The 20,227-nt window shown below is 35.2% G+C and overlaps 1 protein-coding gene across 9 annotated transcripts in view; it reads left to right on the top strand.

Moving 5' to 3' along the window:
• LOC123561466 (signal transducer and activator of transcription 5B-like) overlaps positions 1-20,227 on the top strand; it is a 107,252-nt gene that overhangs the window by 43,391 nt on the left and 43,634 nt on the right. For all 9 annotated transcript variants that reach the window (XR_006688426.2, XM_053553159.1, XM_045353853.2 and 6 more), the window contains 3 exons: positions 9,188-9,280; positions 11,232-11,426; positions 15,945-16,039. Coding sequence is in view for 8 of the 9 variants with exons in the window: in XM_053553159.1 (XP_053409134.1) it covers positions 9,188-9,280; positions 11,232-11,426; positions 15,945-16,039 (383 nt within the window). In the remaining variant the exon portion in view is untranslated. The remainder of the gene's footprint in view (positions 1-9,187; positions 9,281-11,231; positions 11,427-15,944; positions 16,040-20,227) is intronic.

Raw genomic sequence — 20,227 nt, 5'->3', positions numbered from 1 at the left:
CACATAATAGACATACTTATGGCAGTAAGTCAAACGGCTTAATATACATACCTAAGAGGGTGAATGTTCCCCCTGCTAGATAAATATATCTGAATATACTATAATGCTTTATAAATTATAGTAAAAATACCCTGTTAATTGATGAATTTTGTGCAGGCCGATAAGTTGTACTTACTTATAAAAAATGATGAAGTCTTCATAGCTTGATTAATGTGACGAAGATTTTAATATTTCATTGCTTAATAAACTGCTATAGCACAGCTGCACTGGTATAACCAAGATTGTAAATTCTTTGTTGCTTGATTTACAATGGATTTAAATAACCAAAGCACACTCTTTACTAGTTTCGAGTTTTATGTTTTCATCAGAATTAAGTATACGTAATACAGTTGATGTCGTCATTGTTAACATGCTGAAAAGGGCAAATAATGAGTAAACAGTCAAACTTGTCATATGTGACTTTCCACGGGACCATCCATAAAAGGCCACATATGACAGGTCTTTTAATTCAGGTTCACTAATAGCAAGGTCAGTTGTTTAATATAACTACATTTTTCTGGATTCTATTATCTTTTATATATGTTTAAGGTATTAGGCCCATAATAGAGTACCTCCTTTTTGAAGAGTATTCAATTCCTACCATAAACCTACTTTGACAGCAATTTTCAGGGGGGCGTAGGTTCAAGCCCTACTGGGACCAAATTTTTTCCCCCTTGTGTTCCTTTTTTTTAGTAAGTTTTTACTTCTTTCAAGACATGTTATTGATTTATTGTACAGAAATGGAAAAAAATCATTTGATATGCGATTTCTTGCTGTTAAAAGTGAATTTACCTCTAAAACAGAAGGGGTAGAGTTAGACAGCTTTAAAAATACTGAGATACGTGCAGTAATAGTTCTCTATTTTGCCTTTATTCTTTAGATTACATATTGTGGAAGAAATGTAGGTAGGTTTTATTTCTGCCGCAAGGTTATTTTTGAATGAAGTGAGCAAAATTCAAAACAGACCCGCAGGATTCGACCATAATTTTTCAATATTGGAGTTGGAATTCTGTCTGATTAAATCCGTTTACTCAAGGCACCCTAGAAAAAATGATATTGACAGTTTTTATTTTAAGTTTTATGATTGTTTACCAATACTTTGATGTTTCTTTCATAAAAAATAATGGAATAATAAATTCTCTGAAAATGTTTTGGATAAAGGCCACCACTTTGAAATTTCTCCCTACTTGAGCTCTAGGAAATACCACAAATTACACAAAATTTATAAAAAACGGCACGGTAAAAGTTTTTAAAAATTTGCATATAAGTGCGAAGCATGGTCAACTGTAAGAATATACCAAGCAAATGCCATTTTTGAGTCGGCTAAACGATGAAATCGTTTTGACGAGTCCTTGCTATCACACGATTTCTCATTCTTAAATGGCCTCACAACACAGCGAAGTGATGTAGTTCCATTGGATTGTCTCTAATTTCAAAGAGTTCATTGATCGAATGAAGTTCATTTATGTCAATCCTATTTGCTATGACCAATATACGATGTAATCTGTCATATTTATGACTTGTAATTGTGCAATACTCGAATGTAACTCATTAAGCAATAAATGTGCATTTTATGAATTGCGCAGGCTTACAAAGCTTGCGTAACACCCAGCGAAAGACAAAAAATAGTTCCACAGGGCTCCAGATAAGATGCGTATTAGCGTAAATTACGTATAGAAATAATGCAAATACGCATGTCTAATAATTTCTAAGCGTATAAAAACGTACATAAAATTATAGAAATGCACACAATGCTTTTTTTAAAAACAAAATCTGAATCGTCTGGATGCGTTAGGTAACGTAGCCAATCCCGATCAGCCTTAATTCTCTCACATTGAACGTATACACGCATCGTATGATTTCTATAAACTTTGTGTGGGTTTCTACACACACACATGAATTTTGCAGTCAGTAAACGGATAAATTATCGGAAGAAGAAGCTCTTACTGGTTTGTTTAGTTACTACAGATATTAAAAATGATTTTAATTCTTATTTTTCGAGAAATAAACAAATCGGCGAAACATTAAATTGTATTTTCTTGTAGTTTTTGAAATCGAAAGTAGATCGTCTATGTTTGGCTGCTTTCACGAAACGAAACAACTTTTTATGAAAAGATATTTAACCGTAAACTTCAATGTCAGATACTGCCAATTGCTGCTAAATGTCTTCGTATCATCACAATTTGTAAAATATATTGTTGAAAACTGGAGAAAAGTGTAATGGTATCCGGATATAATATTTTGGGTAAATATCGAGCTGTGTTATGAAATTTTAACATTTATGTAACATACATGATAGATATTATTTTAACAGAAATGATTCTAGAATTTATTTTTATTACACCTACATATAATCTATGTCAGACTCGTATTCTAGTCCTGAGGCATGATCTGAAAGTAAAAAGATGAAGTGACAGTCATACTTTGGATATTGAAATACTAGAAAGAATCTAGATCGTAACCTTTCTGGAATTTTGACTGGTTTGGATAATTTGCTTACGATTCAGGTTCGCAAAAAAATGAAACCGTCACCCATTCTGCTTTTCATGATGACACATGGCTTGATTTTTGCAGTCAGTAAGCGGATAAATTATCCCGAGAAAGAGCTCTTACTGATTTGTTTAATTACTACTGATTTTAAAAATGATTTTATTTCTTATTTTTCGAGAAATAAACAAATCGGCGAAACATTAAATTGTATTTTCTTGTAGTTTTTTAAATCGAAAGTAGATCGTCTATGTTAGAGTGCTTTGACGAAACGAAACAATTTTTTTATGAAATGATTTAAATAATTTCACCGTAAACTTCAATGTCAGATACTGCCAATTGCTGCTAAACTGTCTTCATATCATCAAAATTGGTAAAACATTGTTGAAACTGGATATTTTGGCGGTATAAAAGAAAGTGAAATCATATCCGGATACAACATTTTGGGTAAATATCGAGCTGTGTTATGAAATTTAAACATTAAAGTAACAGACATGATAGATATTATTGTAACAGAAATGATTCTAGAATTTATTTTTATAATACATACATAGAATCAATATCAGACTTATATTCTAGTGCTGAGGCATGACCTGAAAGTAAAAATATGAAGTGACAGTCATTCATACTTTGAATATTGTAATACTAAAAAGAATCTAGAGGTAATATTTAGAAATTGAAACATAAAATTTTCAGTTAGAAATCGCACCAAAGGCTGTATCAAGGGTCTACATTTTCAAAATTTCCTTGTGGTGATACCCCAAACCCTAATTGCAGGAGGGGGTATCCTCCCACACCCTCCCCCCATATTGCCACTTTACAGTTTGAAACATTTGCCCTTTTACCACCTGCCACAATGCCCATTTCAAAATCTGACTGCAGTTCAAAGCGGGAAGGAACACCCCTCCCCACACCCACCCTGCTACCGACCACGTAAAAATGGCTGAAACATTTTTTCAGCCCAGTCTGGGCCTGTCTGTCTACATGAATGAAAACGGATAATTGAAAGTACATAGACTTGGGGACTACTGACATGGTTTTGAAGGGGTTAACAGGTCTGAAATAGAATAAATGATGGTTTTAACTAAAAAAGAACTGCATTTATTAATCGTGGTTATCTTTTCCGAAATTGGTAGCTAGTCCGAGTAACTTCTCTTAGTTTTGAATGCGCAATTTTCCTGTCAGTGTAAACATTCATGACACTATATATTGACACTCAGCAACATTTACATATCTTTAAACGCAAAAGTAAGTATACTTTAAATTCACATCCCTTATAATATGATTGAACAATACCTAGCATGTGACACGGTTATTGCCAGGCCTCTTATCTGTAAAATATCTGAACAGTTCTTTCGTCCATCCATTACAAATTGTATGTGGCAATCCGCGCTATAAAATTTCAATATATAAATTTTCATATTCAAATTTTATCATGTGCGAATATATACCAGCCGATAATTGCCTGTTTTGGTAATGCCGGAGGCAAATGTTTACTGGAAAAATATTTATAGTCATGGGCAGTATCTTAGTGTCACCTGTCAAATTGTAGTTTGTACTTTCAACATTTTTATTTTTGCGAACCACTGTTCAATTTTAGAGAAATATATTGGGTTTAAATACTTGTATAATGTCAATCAAAGTTTTACTAGGCATCGATTGAATGTCCATTTCATCTATTGTAACAAAATCTGTGTTCAGTTGGGGAAAAAACTAAAACCAAACTGAAACTGGTAGACTATACTACCAGTACATCAATCATTAGCCGACTCTCAGGCCCTTCAGGCCTTTGATTTAAACATTACTATTAGGGGCCTAATACCTTAAGACATAAGATACTATGTTGTCAAATGATTTATTCTAAATTTAAAATATTATGTTTAAAAAATAAATACAATAGAAATATGTTGTGTTTGTATTAAATGACTATGTACAAGTAATGTAAAAAAATCATGATTAAAACTCAGTCGAAGAGCCTGACACAATTCAACAGACAGGGTACAAACACCCAACATGTAACCTGGCAGCATCCACATCATCAGTTCAAAAAAACTGTTGTATCAAGTCCCACAGTATTTACTTTCAATCACTTCATTGTCTACAGAAGAAGTCAAATATTTTTGCTTGTTTTTTTGGCATTGCAGTATTATGTAATTTTTTGGTGATCAATCATCAGCACATCATGGGTGACTTCCGCTGCAGTTAACTATTGGGGTGTCATAAAATATTTGGAAGCTGCGATCATTCTGATTTGATTAACACTTTCTGTTATATAAGGCCATAAATTACAAGCCATCATATACACAAATTGTTGTTTAGGGGAAATCCGCATAAATCATGTGTCAGCATACACATTTAAAAATATTTAGGTGTTTAATGGTTGTTATTTTTAGAATGAGGAAAGTCCCACGCACTGGCCAGCTGCAAGTAGTTTTCCTAGTAATTTTCCATGACGTAGCATTGTGCATGGATAGGAAAAATCCCGGGTGATTTTGGTTGCAAATTACTCAATAATTGTTTATAGTAACCACATGATGTTTTACGCAAACATTGATGATGAAATCCCATGCTTTGCATTAGTAAACATCCTGAATTCGATTTTTTAGGAAAAGAATTAAAATAAAGCGATAAATTATGAGCCACGTGTATATACGTTTTTGTTCAAATGGTTGATAATCGAAAATATACCTATCTATCCGGTAATCAATAGACACGGGTCAATTAAATATAACTACGACAAGGTGTGAAAAACATTTTTTGCAAACTTCTGGGCTGTGAAAAATGCCAAGGGTCACTGAAATCTGCCTTAAAATCGTTACGGGACACAAAAATTATGGCCTTTTGTCGCGTCAGACAGGGAGTCGTTTAATTCAGTGACTTTATATAGTGATTTACATAGGGCGGTCTGGAACAATTTAATTCAGTGAGTTGCTATGACAAGTTTGACTGTATATATTATTGTACTGTTGTATATAAAGATAGGGATCATATTGATACTGCAGGTATATAGTAATAAATAACACATTTCTTCAAAATGCCCTCTGTTAACTGTCCATTGTCAACATGTTTCCTTATATGACTTCTTCTCATGAACAATTTGATGGGTCTTCTCTGTGTTCTCTTGCATGAACCTCGCTAATTTTTAGCACAACTTTTCGGAAATGAGCTTCTGTTGTCGCCCTTTCACCAGCGTTGGAGTCGCAAACGTTTTGCATTAGAGTAGGTTTTTCAAAAGCCACTCTGCCAACTGCTTTCAGACTTCACACGTATTCAGCATCATTAGCATTTTCATCTGTAAGAAGTTTCATAATCTTGAGACGAATTGCCGATTTATTTCTTTATGTGGTGAGCACGTGTAGTTGTTATTACCAGTGGGAGCAGTTTCAGCCTATCAGTGGTTTCCAAAAATTGGTCCATCGAAATGAGAATACAATCAACTTCTAAGCAAAATACTTCTGAAGAAGTAACAAAGATTATACAAAATGACTGATTAATAAAGTATTTCTCCCATTTGATATCAAGAAATAAACTTATTCTTTGTAACTTGACATTGATATTGAAAGGGATGTGGCCATGCTTTTCACTGATGATTTGGATCGGTTTTCAAAGTTCTGTTGTGAAAAGTCTCTGATTGGTTGATCCTATAAGCTGGTCAAGTAAACAAACTAAAATATTGGCAAAATGTGCCGGAGGTTTAACCAGGGAACCATTGTAGGCCTCTAGTTTGTGAAAATGCATCGTTAAGTGACTTCCTAGGACAAGTTACATGTATATATTTCTAGCTTTTATTTTGTCAGAATTATGCCCTGTTTAACTTTAAAGTTTTCCTTAAAGTTAAAGATATGCATTCTATCAGGTTTCTCAGAAATGCCAAATGCCATTAGGCAGCTTCTGTTGATTCAATGGTAACTTTTCACTTAGGGGCTGGAGATAAAGTTTGAAGAAAAAATGATTCATTTCATTGATTTTCACTAAACTTTCTCCGTCCATTTAATTAAATGGTTTTGCTCCGCTGCACACTGTTCACATTATCCAGATCAGCAATTCTGATTAAACTTGGCCATCTTCTGGTAGTTAAGGCTCTAATTTAAAACTTATATGCACTGTGATGTAGAGATAAAAGGCATTGTATCTAATAGACAATTATTAGATTATTAATTATTGTTTATTGGGAATTTTTTTTTTATGAACATCGAGGTTACAAAGCATATGGAACTAGAAAACATAATGATATGGAAGGAGAAAACTAAAATTAACAAAAAGAAGAAATAGTATTACATGGATTATCAGTATTTTAATTTGTGAAAAGGTCTTTCAGTTTGTATAGCCTTCTTAATAAGGATTATGGATTTAATATGAATCACAGGTAACCTGTATTCATCGTCATTAACCTGTATTATGTATAATATACAGAAAAGGCTTAGTTGAATAACATAATATTATACTAATGTTCTATATTTCCTGTAAGAAGTTGTTGTATGCTTTTTATGTACTTCCTTATATGGTGTTAAGTCTTTATGTTCTTCAGTATTAATACAATACTGTGAAATCTCTAGTATTCGCTGTGGTTCTCCTGGTTGCCTTAATCCGTGAAATTAAATCCCTCTTCAAAAACTGAAACATATTAATGCTTATCTTCATCAAAATGCCATGGCAACACCTGAGTTACTCACAGAATTGAATGGTTTATGGTACATGATTATTTAAGTAATAATGCACAAAAATAAATTGAATGGTATAGAATATTATATTTAAGGTGTGCAATGGGAACTATATATAGAATTTTCATTCTGGAAATGACAGACATATCTAACTACCAGTTTCAGAAATGTCTCGGGATGAATAATATGGTTTTATAAATTAGACTACTATAATGTTATTATGTAATTTTCAGCCATTTGTAGGACATAATTTGTCTGTAATTTATGAAAATAGTGATTTTGTCATTGTAGAGGTGTGTACGAAAGAGAATTTCAGTTTATAATAACCCCCCCCCCCCCACCCCGTAAATTAAGGTTGAAGGAAGTATTTAACCTTAGTTTAGCCTGCTAAATTTCTAAAATAAACTTGTCCATCATTCAATTTGGGCAGTACCACTTACTATTCAAAGGTGTGTTCATGGAAAATTTTCTGACTGAAAAGCAAGAAGTGCAGACCATGATCAGTCTGCATGGACGAGCTGGCTGATCTTGGTCTGCACTGGTCACAAAGGCAGAATGACTTGTCGCCAGCAGGCTAAAGGTTAAGAGTCAGTTTATGGTCAGCAATGTAGTTGGTTTGTAAGTTGGAAAACAAGTTTAGAGCAAACAACTTCAACACTTCCATAAGGATTCCAGTGAAATTTCATACACTATGAATAGTACATGTGCTTGACAATTTTAGTCCAAATATTGATGAGTTATGGGCCTTGATTCATTAATTTTATGATGTTTTGATCACTTTACTTATATGATTGGATAGGTTTCCATGAAACCTCACAGGAGTAGTCAGTGCGAAGCTTTTTTATGCATATTAACAGCATTTTCCTGTTGTATGCTTTTCAGTGGATTTATGGTCATTCATTCATCAAATTTTATGATGTTTCAGCCACTTCTCATTGATTACCTCTGGTTTAGTCGTTTTCTGTGGAGTTTTGTCCCTTTATTTGTTGTATTTTACCTTGTAAGGGCAACCACTGTGATACCACCAGGAAGAATTACACAAAATTTAAAAGTGATCAGTGCCAAGCCTAATTATGCATATCTTTGGCATGTACCAATTTGGTGTTTTTCAGCATTTATGGCTTTGATTCATCAAATTCTATGATGTCTTAGCCACTTCTCTTCAGATTTCCTCCCACTTCTCTTCAGATTTCCACCAAACCTTATATGATTTTCAGCAGAGTTATGGCCCATGATTTGTTATATTTTACAGCGTTTACACCAGACGTCACAGGTGATTAGTATGAAGCATAAATGTGCATATTATCATCATGTTCCGATTTAATTATTTTTAGCAGAGTCATGACCCTTGATTGATCTATGCTACTTCTCCTGTACCACAGGTTGGAATTCCACCAAACTTCACAGGAGTTACAACTGCCAAACCTAGTTGTGTATATTGTTGGAATGTTATGGTTCACTAATTTTCCTTGGAGTTATGGCCATTAATTTGTGGCATTTTACAGTTTCTGCTTGACAAGTGGTGGCAGACATTTTCATGATAATAGCCTCTAGTTTCTCATTCATTTTATCTTTCAAGGTTGAAATTAATGAATTCACATCCCCATGAAAAAACTGTTTTGCTAAAAACTGTGAAATTTATGCCCACAAAATTAAATGATTTCTCTGAACGTTGCAAGGGTAGCTTTAACATATAAAAAGGGAAGTCTGTATTTGTGATTGTTACAAGTCATTCAGGTTTTTAGCAAGTAACTAGACCAACATTTGTTGTTGGAAGTAATAGCAGACTTAAATTCAGCTCAGTTGCTTAAAACTTTATCCACTGGAAAAAGTGTTCCCTAGTGTAAGATCCCCAGTGAAATTTAAGCATCTTTGCTACAAAATGTATATTACTTTGTCTGTATCACACCCCATACCCACACCCCAGCTGGATAACATTTTGAGCAGCTAGATAAAAGATAATTACACTAATTAGAACATGTACCAATGTTACTTTATAGACGCTGTCATTGCCGGTGGTGGTCACAGTTCACGGGAACCAGGAGTGCCAGGCAACAGCAACATACCTCTGGGATAATCAGTTTTCAGAACCAGTAAGTATATAGTTGCCAGGCAACTGCAACATAATTCTGGGTTAATCAGTTTTCAGAACCAGTAAGTATAAAGTTGCCAGTCAACTGCAACATATTTCTGAGTTAATCAGTTTTCAGAACCATTAAGTATAAAGTCGCATGCAACAACATATCTCTAGGATAATCTGTTTTCAGAACCAGTAAGTATATAGTTGCCAACTGCAACATATCTCTGGGTTAATCAGTTTTTGGAACCAGTAAGTATAAAGTTGCCAGGTAACTGCAGTATATCGCTTTGATAATCAGTTTTCAGAGCCAGTAAGTATATAGTTGCCAGGCAACTGCAACATATCTCTGGGATAATCAGTTTTCAGAACCAGTAAGTATATAGTTGCCAGGCAACTGCAAAGTATCTCTGGGATAATCAGCTTTCAGAGCCAGTAAGTATAAAGTTGCCAGGCAACTGCAACATATCTCTGGGTTAATCAGTTTTCAGAGCCAGTCAGTATATAGTTGCCAGGCAAATGCAACATATTTCTGGTGAAATCAGTTTTTAGCACTTGTAAGTATAAAGTTGGCAGGCAACATATTTATAGAGTAATAAATATTCAAAATCTGTAAGTACAAAATTGCTAGGCAATTACAACATATGTCTGGGATAATGTTTTCAAAACCAGTAAGTATAAAGTTGCCAGGCAACTGCAGAATATCTCTTGGATAATCAGTTTTTAGAACCAATATAACAAAGTTGCCAGGCAACTGCAGTATATCTCTTGGATAATCAGTTTTCAGAACCAGTAAGTACAAAGTTGCCAGGCAACTGCAGTATATCTCTTGGATAATCAGTTTTCAGAACTAGTAAGTACAAAGTTGCCAGGCAACAACAACATATCTCTGGGATGATCAGTTTTCAGAAGCAGTAAGTGTATAGTTGCCAGGCAAAAGCAAGGTATCTCTGGTATTATCAGTTTTCAGGCAACAATAACATATGTCTGGGATAATCAAGATTTTGAAACAATAAGTATATGTAGTTACCAGAGCAAATGAGCATCTCTCTGGGAAAGTCAGTTCCCAAGGAAAAGCAACATACTGTTAGGATAGTTAGATGAAGCAACATCAACATATATCTGGGATAATCAGTTCTCAGAACTGGTCAGTATAAAGTTGAATCACTCGGGGAGAGGTGGTCTAGTATTTAGGTTGTTGGCTTTGGTTTACCAGGAGGCAGAGAGAGTGATTAAATTAAGCTTAAAACTTTCATCACAGTCAAGGTAAGATTAAATTGGTATGAATTAACACTTGGTTATATTCAGTATTTAGAAGGCAACAGCAAAATATCTCTGCAATAATCAGTTGCCAAGCTCCAGCCACATTACTTTTAGGTCAATTAGTTGACAGGCAGAGTCGATTAAAATCTGTTAGTGCTGCTACCGTTGCTGTAGGAAGTGAACAACTGGCAGTGACAATTAGTGTGATATGTAATTTCAGTGTAAAAAAAAAATAAATCAATTTTTGCCAGAAATTGGCAGCCACTGGTCATTGCAAGACAAACGCAAAGGTTGCTTAATACATATGAAACATTGAACAAATACTTCTTCCAGGAATTGAAACCAGTTGCTTTAGGAAAAGGCTTCTTATACACAAGGTCTTATCAGCAAGTTTGACTATATTACATATAGGAAATATTTCTGAAATGAAGAAATATATGTCTTAACAAACTACATGCCTACTGTTGAAAGAATGCATACCTAGTGTGAATTTTTGCAGTCCAATGTGAAGAAAGTACATGTCATTATGTAAAGAGCATACTTGGTGTGAAGATCATACACTCTAAAGTGTGAAGATTGTGTATTCTAATGTGATGAAAATAAGCAAAGTGTGAAGACAGATGTTCTTATTGACCTGAAATTCCTATATTAACTTGTAATGCCAGTTGATAGTACTCAGTTTTAAGCTTTGTTTTTAATTTTAGGGTAGAACACCTTTCCAAGTGCCAGACAAAGTGCCATGGTCAGATTTGGCCAAAATGTTGTCGACTAAATTCTGTGCCATGACAGGACGAGGACTTAGTGATAGCAATCTCAAATATCTCGGCAATAAATTGTTTGGAACAAGTGGTACAGTGGACTTCAGTAGTGCTGTTGTTACATGGGCTCAGTTTAACAAGGTACGTGTACTCTGTCACTGCTAGTTAATCACATCTCTCCCAGTGCAAACACCTCTCCAAAGGCAGATATACTGGTACATGTATTTTGTTTCTAATCAGAAGAGATTCTTAGTTTACAATATAATCCTACAGTAACAGGTCCTGTAGAGAAAAAAACAAACAAAAAACAAGACTTTCACCTAAATGGTGATTGTTGATTTAGAGAGGTTTGCACTGTAGATACGAAAATTGTTACTTTTTTTTAGCTCACCTGTCACAAAGTGACAAGTCGAGCTTTTGTGATCACGCGGTGTCCGTCGTCCGTCGTCCGTCCGTGCGTCCGTAAACTTTTGCTTGTGACCACTCTAGAGGTCACATTTTTCATGGGATCTTTATGAAAGTTGGTCAGAATGTTCACCTTGATGATATCTAGGTCAAGTTCGAAACTGGGTCACGTGCCTTCAAAAACTAGGTCAGTAGGTCTACTAAAAATAGAAAAACCTTGTGACCTCTCTAGAGGCCATAATTTTCAATGGATCTTCATGAAAATTGGTCAGAATGTTCATCTTGATGATATCTAGGTCAAGTTCCAAACTGGGTCACGTGCGGTCAAAAACTAGGTCAGTAGTTCTAAAAATAGAAAAACCTTGTGACCTCTCTAGAGGCCATATATTTCACAAGATCTTCATGAAAGTTGGTCAGAACGTTCACCTTGATGATATCTAGATCAAGTTCGAAACTGGGTCACGTGCCGTCAAAAACTAGGTCAGTAGGTCAAATAATAGAAAAACCTTGTGACCTCTCTAAAGGCCATATTTTTCATGGGATCTGTATGAAAGTTGGTCTGAATGTTCATCTTGATGATATCTAGGTCAAGTTCGAAACTGGGTCACGTGCCTTCAAAAACTAAGTCAGTAGGTCTTAAAATAGAAAAACCTTGTGACCTTTCTAGAGGCCATATATTTCACAAGATCTTCATGAAAATTGGTCAGAACGTTCACCTTGATGATATCTAGGTCAAGTTCGAAACTGGGTCACGTGCCATCAAAAACTAGGTCAGTAGGTCAAATAATAGTAAAACCTTGTGACCTCTCTAAAGGCCATATTTTTCATGGGATCTGTATGAAAAATGGTCTGAATATTCATCTTGATGATATCTAGGTCAAGTTCGAAACTGGGTCATGTGCGGTCAAAAACTAGGTCAGTAGGTCTAAAAATAGAAAAACCTTGTGACCTCTTTTGAGGCCATATATTTTATGAAATCTTCATGAAAATTGGTCAGAATGTTCACCTTGATGATATCAAAGTCAAGTTTGAAAGTGGGTCATGTGCCATCAAAAATTAGGTCAGTAGGTCAAATAATAGAAAAACCTTGTGACCTCTCTAGTGGCCATATTTTCCATGGGATCTGTATGAAAGTTGGTGTGAATGTTCATCTTGATGATATCTAGGTCAAGTTCGAAACTGGGTCACGTGCGATCAAAAACTAGGTCAGTAGGTCTAAAAATAGAAAAACCTTGTGACCTCTCTAAAGGCCATATTTTTCAATGGATCTTCATGAAAGTTGGTCTGAATGTTCATCTTGATGATATCTAGGTCAAGTTCGACACAGGGTCATGTGCGGTCAAAAACTAGGTCAGTAGGTCTTAAAATAGAAAAACCTTGTGACCTCTCTAGAGGCCATACTTGTGAATGGAACTCCATAAAAATTGGTCAGAATGTTCACCTTGATGATATCTAGGTCAAGTTCGAAAGTGGGTCATGTGCCGTCAAAAAGTAGGTCAGTAGGTCAAATAATGAAAAAACGTTGTGACCTCTCTAGAGGCCATATTTTTCATGGGATCTGTATGAAAGTTGGTCTGAATGTTCATCTTGATGATATCTAGGTCAAGTTTGAAACTGGGTCAACTGCGATCAAAAACTAGGTCAGTAGGTCTTGAAATAGAAAAACCTTGTGACCTCTCTAGAGGCCATACCCTTGAATGGATCTTCATGAACATTGGTCAGAATGTTCACCTTGATGATATCTAGGTCAAGTTTGAAACTGGGTCACGTGCCTTAAAAAACTAGGTCAATAGGTCAAATAATAGAAAAACCTTGTGACCTCTCTAGAGACCATATTTTTCAATGGATCTTCATGAAAATTGGTCAGAATTTTTATCTTGATAATATCTAGGTCAAGTTCAAAACTGGGTCACATGAGTTCAAAAACTAGGTCACTATGTCAAATAATAGAAAAAACGACGTCATACTCAAAACTGGATCATGTGGGAAGAGGTGAGCGATTCAGGACCATCATGGTCCTCTTGTTTTTTTTAGTTACAACCAGATTATTGATCTTTTAAAGATATGCAATGATAGCAAATTTTAGTAGCAAATTTATAGTCTGTCTCTGGGTAACAAATGAAATGCCTCTCATATTTTTCACATTTGAGCATGGTAGCCCTAAGTTACATTCTTACATGTGTCAGATTTTATTTGTATGATTTTTACACTTCCATTAAAAATCACCAACCATTAATGTTTCACATTGGGTTTACCCAGGCCTCCTAGTGAAACCTTTAAAACCTTTAAAAACCTTTAATTTCAGAGCAAACCTTTAAAACCTTTAAATCTTCTGAAAAAACCTTTAAAACGGCCAAATAGCCTGTAATTTTCACTCAAAACCTATATTTTTGTTCAGACTGCTTGCCGTGCCAGTTTAAAGCTAGAAATGGTTATACTACTGTATTTCTTCCCCCCTTTTAAGTGTTGTTATTAGGATACTGCTTGTGTATCTTTCATCTTGAGTTTTTCAGAATGCTGTTGTGTTCACCAGACCACATACATGTAGTAAATACCTATATATATTATATGTTTTCAACGAGAATTCCGACAAAAATAGCCTTTATTTACTCTTTATTTTTTAATATTTTACACTAAAAGGCCTTTATTTCCATAGATTGGAGCCTTTATATAAACCTTTATTTTTGTTTAGGCCTGCTAGGAGGCCTGGGTTTACCTTTCATATGTCTCTCTGTCATTTCGTTAGTCACACAAAGTGGGATCCTAGAACAGGATAAAAGTACAAGATATTTTTGCATAAAACTAAGTACTTGTTTAGGAGGTTATATGGAAAATATACACATCCTTTTATTTTGTTGCTGTGGCAACAAATTTTGTTTCTATGGCAACAAATAGTCATAAAAATGAAATATGGTTACTGCTGTAACTTAAAACGTACAGGAGCATTTTTCATGATATTTGATATGTAGATAGGAGACAATGTGAAAATGTTTACCTTTATTTTTCTTTATTTGTCTATCCATTTGTCCATCTGTCAGTCCTTCTGAAAGTGTCTTTTTTATGAAATCTGGAACATAAATAGAACGCATTATGTAGAATATACTTGTCATTAAATTTTGTCTGTCCACCCATCTGCCTCTGGTCCTGTCTGTCAGTCTCAAAAAATAGATCCTATGTTAAATTTCAAAGTACAAAAGTACAAAAAAATCTCACGAACCCTGTCTTTATAGATGGTTGGTTGCTTGGAGAATATGTAGGTTCTTCAAGTAAGTTTCATAATAAAAACATATTTTCCTAGTTCCTATGGCAGCAGATATGACTAATGCCCTTTCTGTTGCTTGATCAGATTTAGAGTCAAACTAGGAAATTTGTGTAGACTTTTGAGCTATAGACATTGTAAAATTGTACACAGAGTACTTAAAACCACCTGTTGTTATGCCCACACACATTTATGTGTTAAGAGGGGGGGGGGGGGGGCATGTAGCATTGCTGCTGTCCGTGCATCCCGAAATCTTGTGTGTCCAACTCCTCCCACACTATTAACCTGATTGCTTCAAACTTTCACAGAAGAACAAGCTTGATGCAGATGACCATAAAGAAAAGAATTTTTTCTGTTAATAATTTTACTGCAGTTATGGCACTTTGATAGCTTTTGCTATATAGAGGATGGCACAGTATTTGGGGGCATTCGTGTCCTATGGATTCTAGTTTCATGTAAGTGATGAATGATGTGTGGCAGATAAAACTAAGAAATTTAATTATGTGAAGGATGCCAGGTTGCCGTTCCAGTTGAAATACAACTACTGAACAAACATGCAATTAGCTGTTAGTAATAAGTTTTCAGAATCAAGCTGGATACAAATTGTTTGTGATTAGTTTTCAAAATCTGAGGACAGTTAGTAAGTAGTTTTCAAAATCTGAAGCTGGGTACCAGTTTTTCAGTGTTGTTTTTAGGTCCTGAAGCTGGGTACCAACTGTTTGTGACTAGTTTTCAAAATCTGAAGCAGGGTAACCACTTAGTGACTAGTTTTTAACAGTTAGTAACTAGTTTTCAGAATCTGAAGCTGGGTACCAGTTTTTCAGTGTTTTTAGAATCTGAAGCTAGGTACCAACTGTTAGTGTTTAGTTTACAAAATATGATGCTGGGTACCAACTGTTAATATTAAGCTGGGCAGTCTGTACTATGAAATTGTCCTGATTATTAACAGATTCGTATTGAAATGTTTACTCATAGAAAAATACTTCACATTTTAGGAGAACTTGCCAGGAAGAAATTTTACGTTTTGGGAATGGTTCTGGTCAGTAGGCAAGCTGGTGAAGGAACACTTGAAGGGTCCATGGACTGATGGGTAAATTACATTTGAGTTGATTACTGGAAATACGCTCGCTTTTTTTGCTTTGAATTCTCATAAGTAGAAATGTGATGTAAGATAGAAACAATTCAGCCGTATATCTTACATATACATTACTGACTTATACACTGGCTGGATGGCTTGCTGGTCAATAGTCACATAGGACAGAGGGTTATAAGTTTGGACTATTGACTGATAAGACATTCAGTATGTGTTCTATTACATGACATCAGATGAAATTTTCATGTTGTTTATTTCAAGTTTGAAATTAGCCCATTGAACTAAAGGCTGGCCAATACTACAATAATTATATGGACTGACGATTTACGTTAGGAATTGTGCAATAAATGATTTTTATGCACCCTTTCAAAATGGAGGAGATGTAAGTATTGTTTTACTCATGTTGGTCTGTTGTTCCGTCAGGCAAGAGACATTTTGGTTTCCACTGAATAACTAGGGAACACTGCGTTAAACCCTAGATTTAAGGGTCAAATGTCAAGATCACTGTGACCTCAAGAATGATCAATAACTGGAGAATGTTGTGGCATAGGACTGTCAAACTTTGTAGGATGATGCTTGTGGTCAATAAATGACCCATATTGTTTAAGGGGTAAGTAGGTCAAAGGTCATGGTCAGAGCAATCATGAGCAATCATGAGACTTAAATAAAGATTATCAGTAGTCGGAGAATGCTTGTGTGTACGGCTATAAAACTTATAGCATGATTATCTGTTTTCAAAGGTCGAGGTCACGTTGATCTTGAGACTAAGATTTTTTAGTATATATAGTTTGTGAACACTTCTGCCTAAATATATATGGCCATTAAACAACATATTATGATTGTCCTGTCTGTTGTCATTAGATGACCTCTTGTTTCGGGGGTCAACTGTTATAGTCACAATATATTTGTAATAAAAAATTTCACACCCAGTTACCTCCAATAGGCCATAGTAGGGGGCATTTGTGTTTTGCATATGGCTTTTGTTAGCCCACCATCATCAGATGGTGGGCTATTCAAATCACTCTGCGTCCGTGGTCCGACGTCCGTCCTTCCGTCCTTCCGTTAACAATTTCTCGTTATCGCATCTCCTCAGAAACTACCAGGGGGATTTTGACCAAACTTTGTCAGAATGATGTATTGGTACCCTAGTTGTGTCCCCCTGAAAATCAGACTGGTTCAACAATTCTTTAGTGAGTTATGGCCCTTTGTTTATTTCTATAATTTACATAGATTTATATAGGGAAAAACTTGAAAATCTTCTTGTCCAAAACCACAGAGCCTAGAGCTTTGATATTTGGTATGAAACATCATCTAGTGGTCCTCTACCAAAATGATTCAAATTATTTCCCTGGGGTCTAATATGGCCCCGCCCCGGGGGTCACATGGTTTATATAGACTTATATAGGGAAAAACTTTGAAAAACCTCTTATTCAAAAACACAGGGCCTAGGGCTTTGATATTTTGTATGTGACATTATCTAGTGGTCTTCTACTAAGATTGTTCAAATTATTCCCCTAGGGTCAAATATGGCCCCGCCCCGGGGGTCACATTGTTTACATAGACTTATATACTGAAAAACTTTGAATATGTTCTTGTCCAAACCACAAAGCCTAGGGCTTTGATATTTGTAATGTAGCATCATCTAGTGGTTCTCTACCAAGTTTGTTCAAATCATCCCCTAGGGTCAATTATGACCCCGCCCTGGGGGTCACATGGTTCTTATAGACTTATATAGGAAAAAACTTTTAAAATCTTCTTGTCAATAACCTACAACATTCAAGTTTGGACCACCTGTATGGTTTTGAGTGGCAAGATGAACCTTGACATGAGTTGACCTTGATTTTGACCTAGTGACCTACTTTCACATTTCTGTAGCTACAGCCTTCAAATTTGGACCACATGCATAGTTTTGTGCACTGAAAATACTTTGACCTTGATATTGACCTAGTGACCTACTTTCACATTTTTGAAAGTACAGGCTTCAAATTTGGACCACATGCATAGTTCTGTGTTCCGAAATAAAATTTGACCTTGATTTTGCCCTAGTGACCTACTTTCACATTTCTCGAGCTACAGCCTTCAAATTTGGACCACATGCATAGTTTTGTGTTCCGAAATGAAATTTGACCTTCATTTTGACCTAGTGACTTACTTTCACATTTCTCAAGGTACAGCCTTCAAATTTGGACCACATGCATAATTTTGTGTACCGAAACAAACTTTGACCTTTACATTGACCTAGTGACCTACTTTCACATTATTGAAGATACAGGCCTCAAATTTGGACCACATGCATAGTTCTGTGTTCCAAACTAAAATTTGACCTTGATTTTGACCTAGTTACCTACTTTCACATTTCTCGAGCTACAGCCATCAAATTTGGACCTCTTGCATAGTTTTGTGTACCGAAATTAACTTTGACCTTAAGATTGACCTAGTGACCTACTTTCACATTTCTGTAGGTACAGGCTTCAAATTTAGACGTACATGCATAGGATTGTGTACCGAAGCAAACTTTGACCTTGACATTGACCTAGTGACCTACTTTCACATTTTTGAATATACAGGCTTTAAATTTGGACCACATGTATAGATTTGTATTCTGAAGTGTAATTTGACCTTGGTTTTGACCTAGTGACCTACTTTCACATTTCTAAAGCTACAGCCATCAAATTTGGACCACTTGATAGTTTTGTGTACCAAAATAAACTTTGACCTTAAGATTGACCTAGTGACCTACTTTCAAATTTATCAAATTACAGCCTTCAAACTTGATGCACATGCATAGTTTTGTGTACAAAGAACTTTGTCCTTGAAATTTATATAGTGACCTACTTTCACATGTCTCAAGCTACAGGTTTCGAATTTTGACCACATGCACAGTGTTTTGTACGGAAATGAAATTTGACCTTGAGCTAGTCAATAAGTCTTAAAATTTTGGAATTCTCAAAAATGGCACATTGGTGGGCGCCAAGATCACTCTGTGATCTCTTGTTTTAATCTACTATGGGCAGAAAGTGTCCATCCTCGTCATCCGTCTTGTGTCTTTAACAATTTGACTGTTAACACTCTAGAGGTTACAATTTTAGCCCAATTTTAATGAAACTTTTTCAGAATATTAATTTCAATAAAAGCTTGGACAAGGCCATTACTGTGTCATCTAGGTTAAAAAAAACTAGTTCACTGGGTCAGTTAAAAGGAAAACCTTGTTGAGACCACATTTTCTACCTAATCTTTTTGAAACTTTGTCAGAATGTTTGTCTATGAAATTTAGGTAAAAAACCAAGTCACTAGGGCAAGTCTTAGGAAAACCTTGTTAACTCACTAGAGGCCACATTATTTCGTTTCATCTTCTTAAAGCTTTGTCAGAATGTCTCTATGAAATCTAGGTCAAAGTACAAAACTATATTACCTGTGGTCAAAAACCAGATCACCAGGTCAAGACCACATTGTCTGTTTAATCATCTTCAAGCTTTGTCAGAGTGTTTGTCTCTAGACCAAATCTAGGATAAGATAAAAACTGAGTTACATGAGATCAGAAACTAGGTCACTAGGTCAAGTCATGGAAAAACATTGTTGATCCTCTAGATATCTCATTTTCTACTTGATTATGATAAATCTTTGCAAAATTTTTATTCTATGAAATCTTGGTCAAGGTTGAAACTGGATAATATAGGTCAAAAAGTCACTAGGTGAAATCATAGAAAGACATTTCTAATGCTCAAAAGGCCACATTTTCTACCTGATCTTCATGAAACTTGGTTGGAGTGTTTGTCTGTTTAAAATCGAGGTCAAATTTGTAACCTGGTCACTTTGGAAAAAATAGGTCATTAGGTCAAATCATAGAAAAACTTGGTTAATACTATACATGCCACCTTTTCAACTTGATCATCATAAATCTTGGTGAAATCTAGATCAAGTTAAAAAGTTTTATACCTGAGATAAAAAGCTATGTAATTAGTTCAAATCGTTGAAAATCTTAGTCAACAAACAACTTGATTTACATGAAATGTGGTCAAAATGTTTGTCTCTATGAAATCTGCGCCAATTGAGGTGCTTGGTAATCTGGAGTAAGAGCTAGAATACGGGAGCGATACAGGACCTTCAGGGCCCTCTTATTATAAAATATACTCAACTGTCTTGTATTTTTAAGTATTGAAATTTTAATGTTTTTCTGGAAGAATA

This window comes from Mercenaria mercenaria, chromosome 10, assembly GCF_021730395.1.
Source record: "Mercenaria mercenaria strain notata chromosome 10, MADL_Memer_1, whole genome shotgun sequence".
In the NCBI taxonomy this organism is placed as follows: domain Eukaryota; kingdom Metazoa; phylum Mollusca; class Bivalvia; order Venerida; family Veneridae; genus Mercenaria; species Mercenaria mercenaria.
This window is presented reverse-complemented; position numbering and strand designations above follow the sequence as displayed.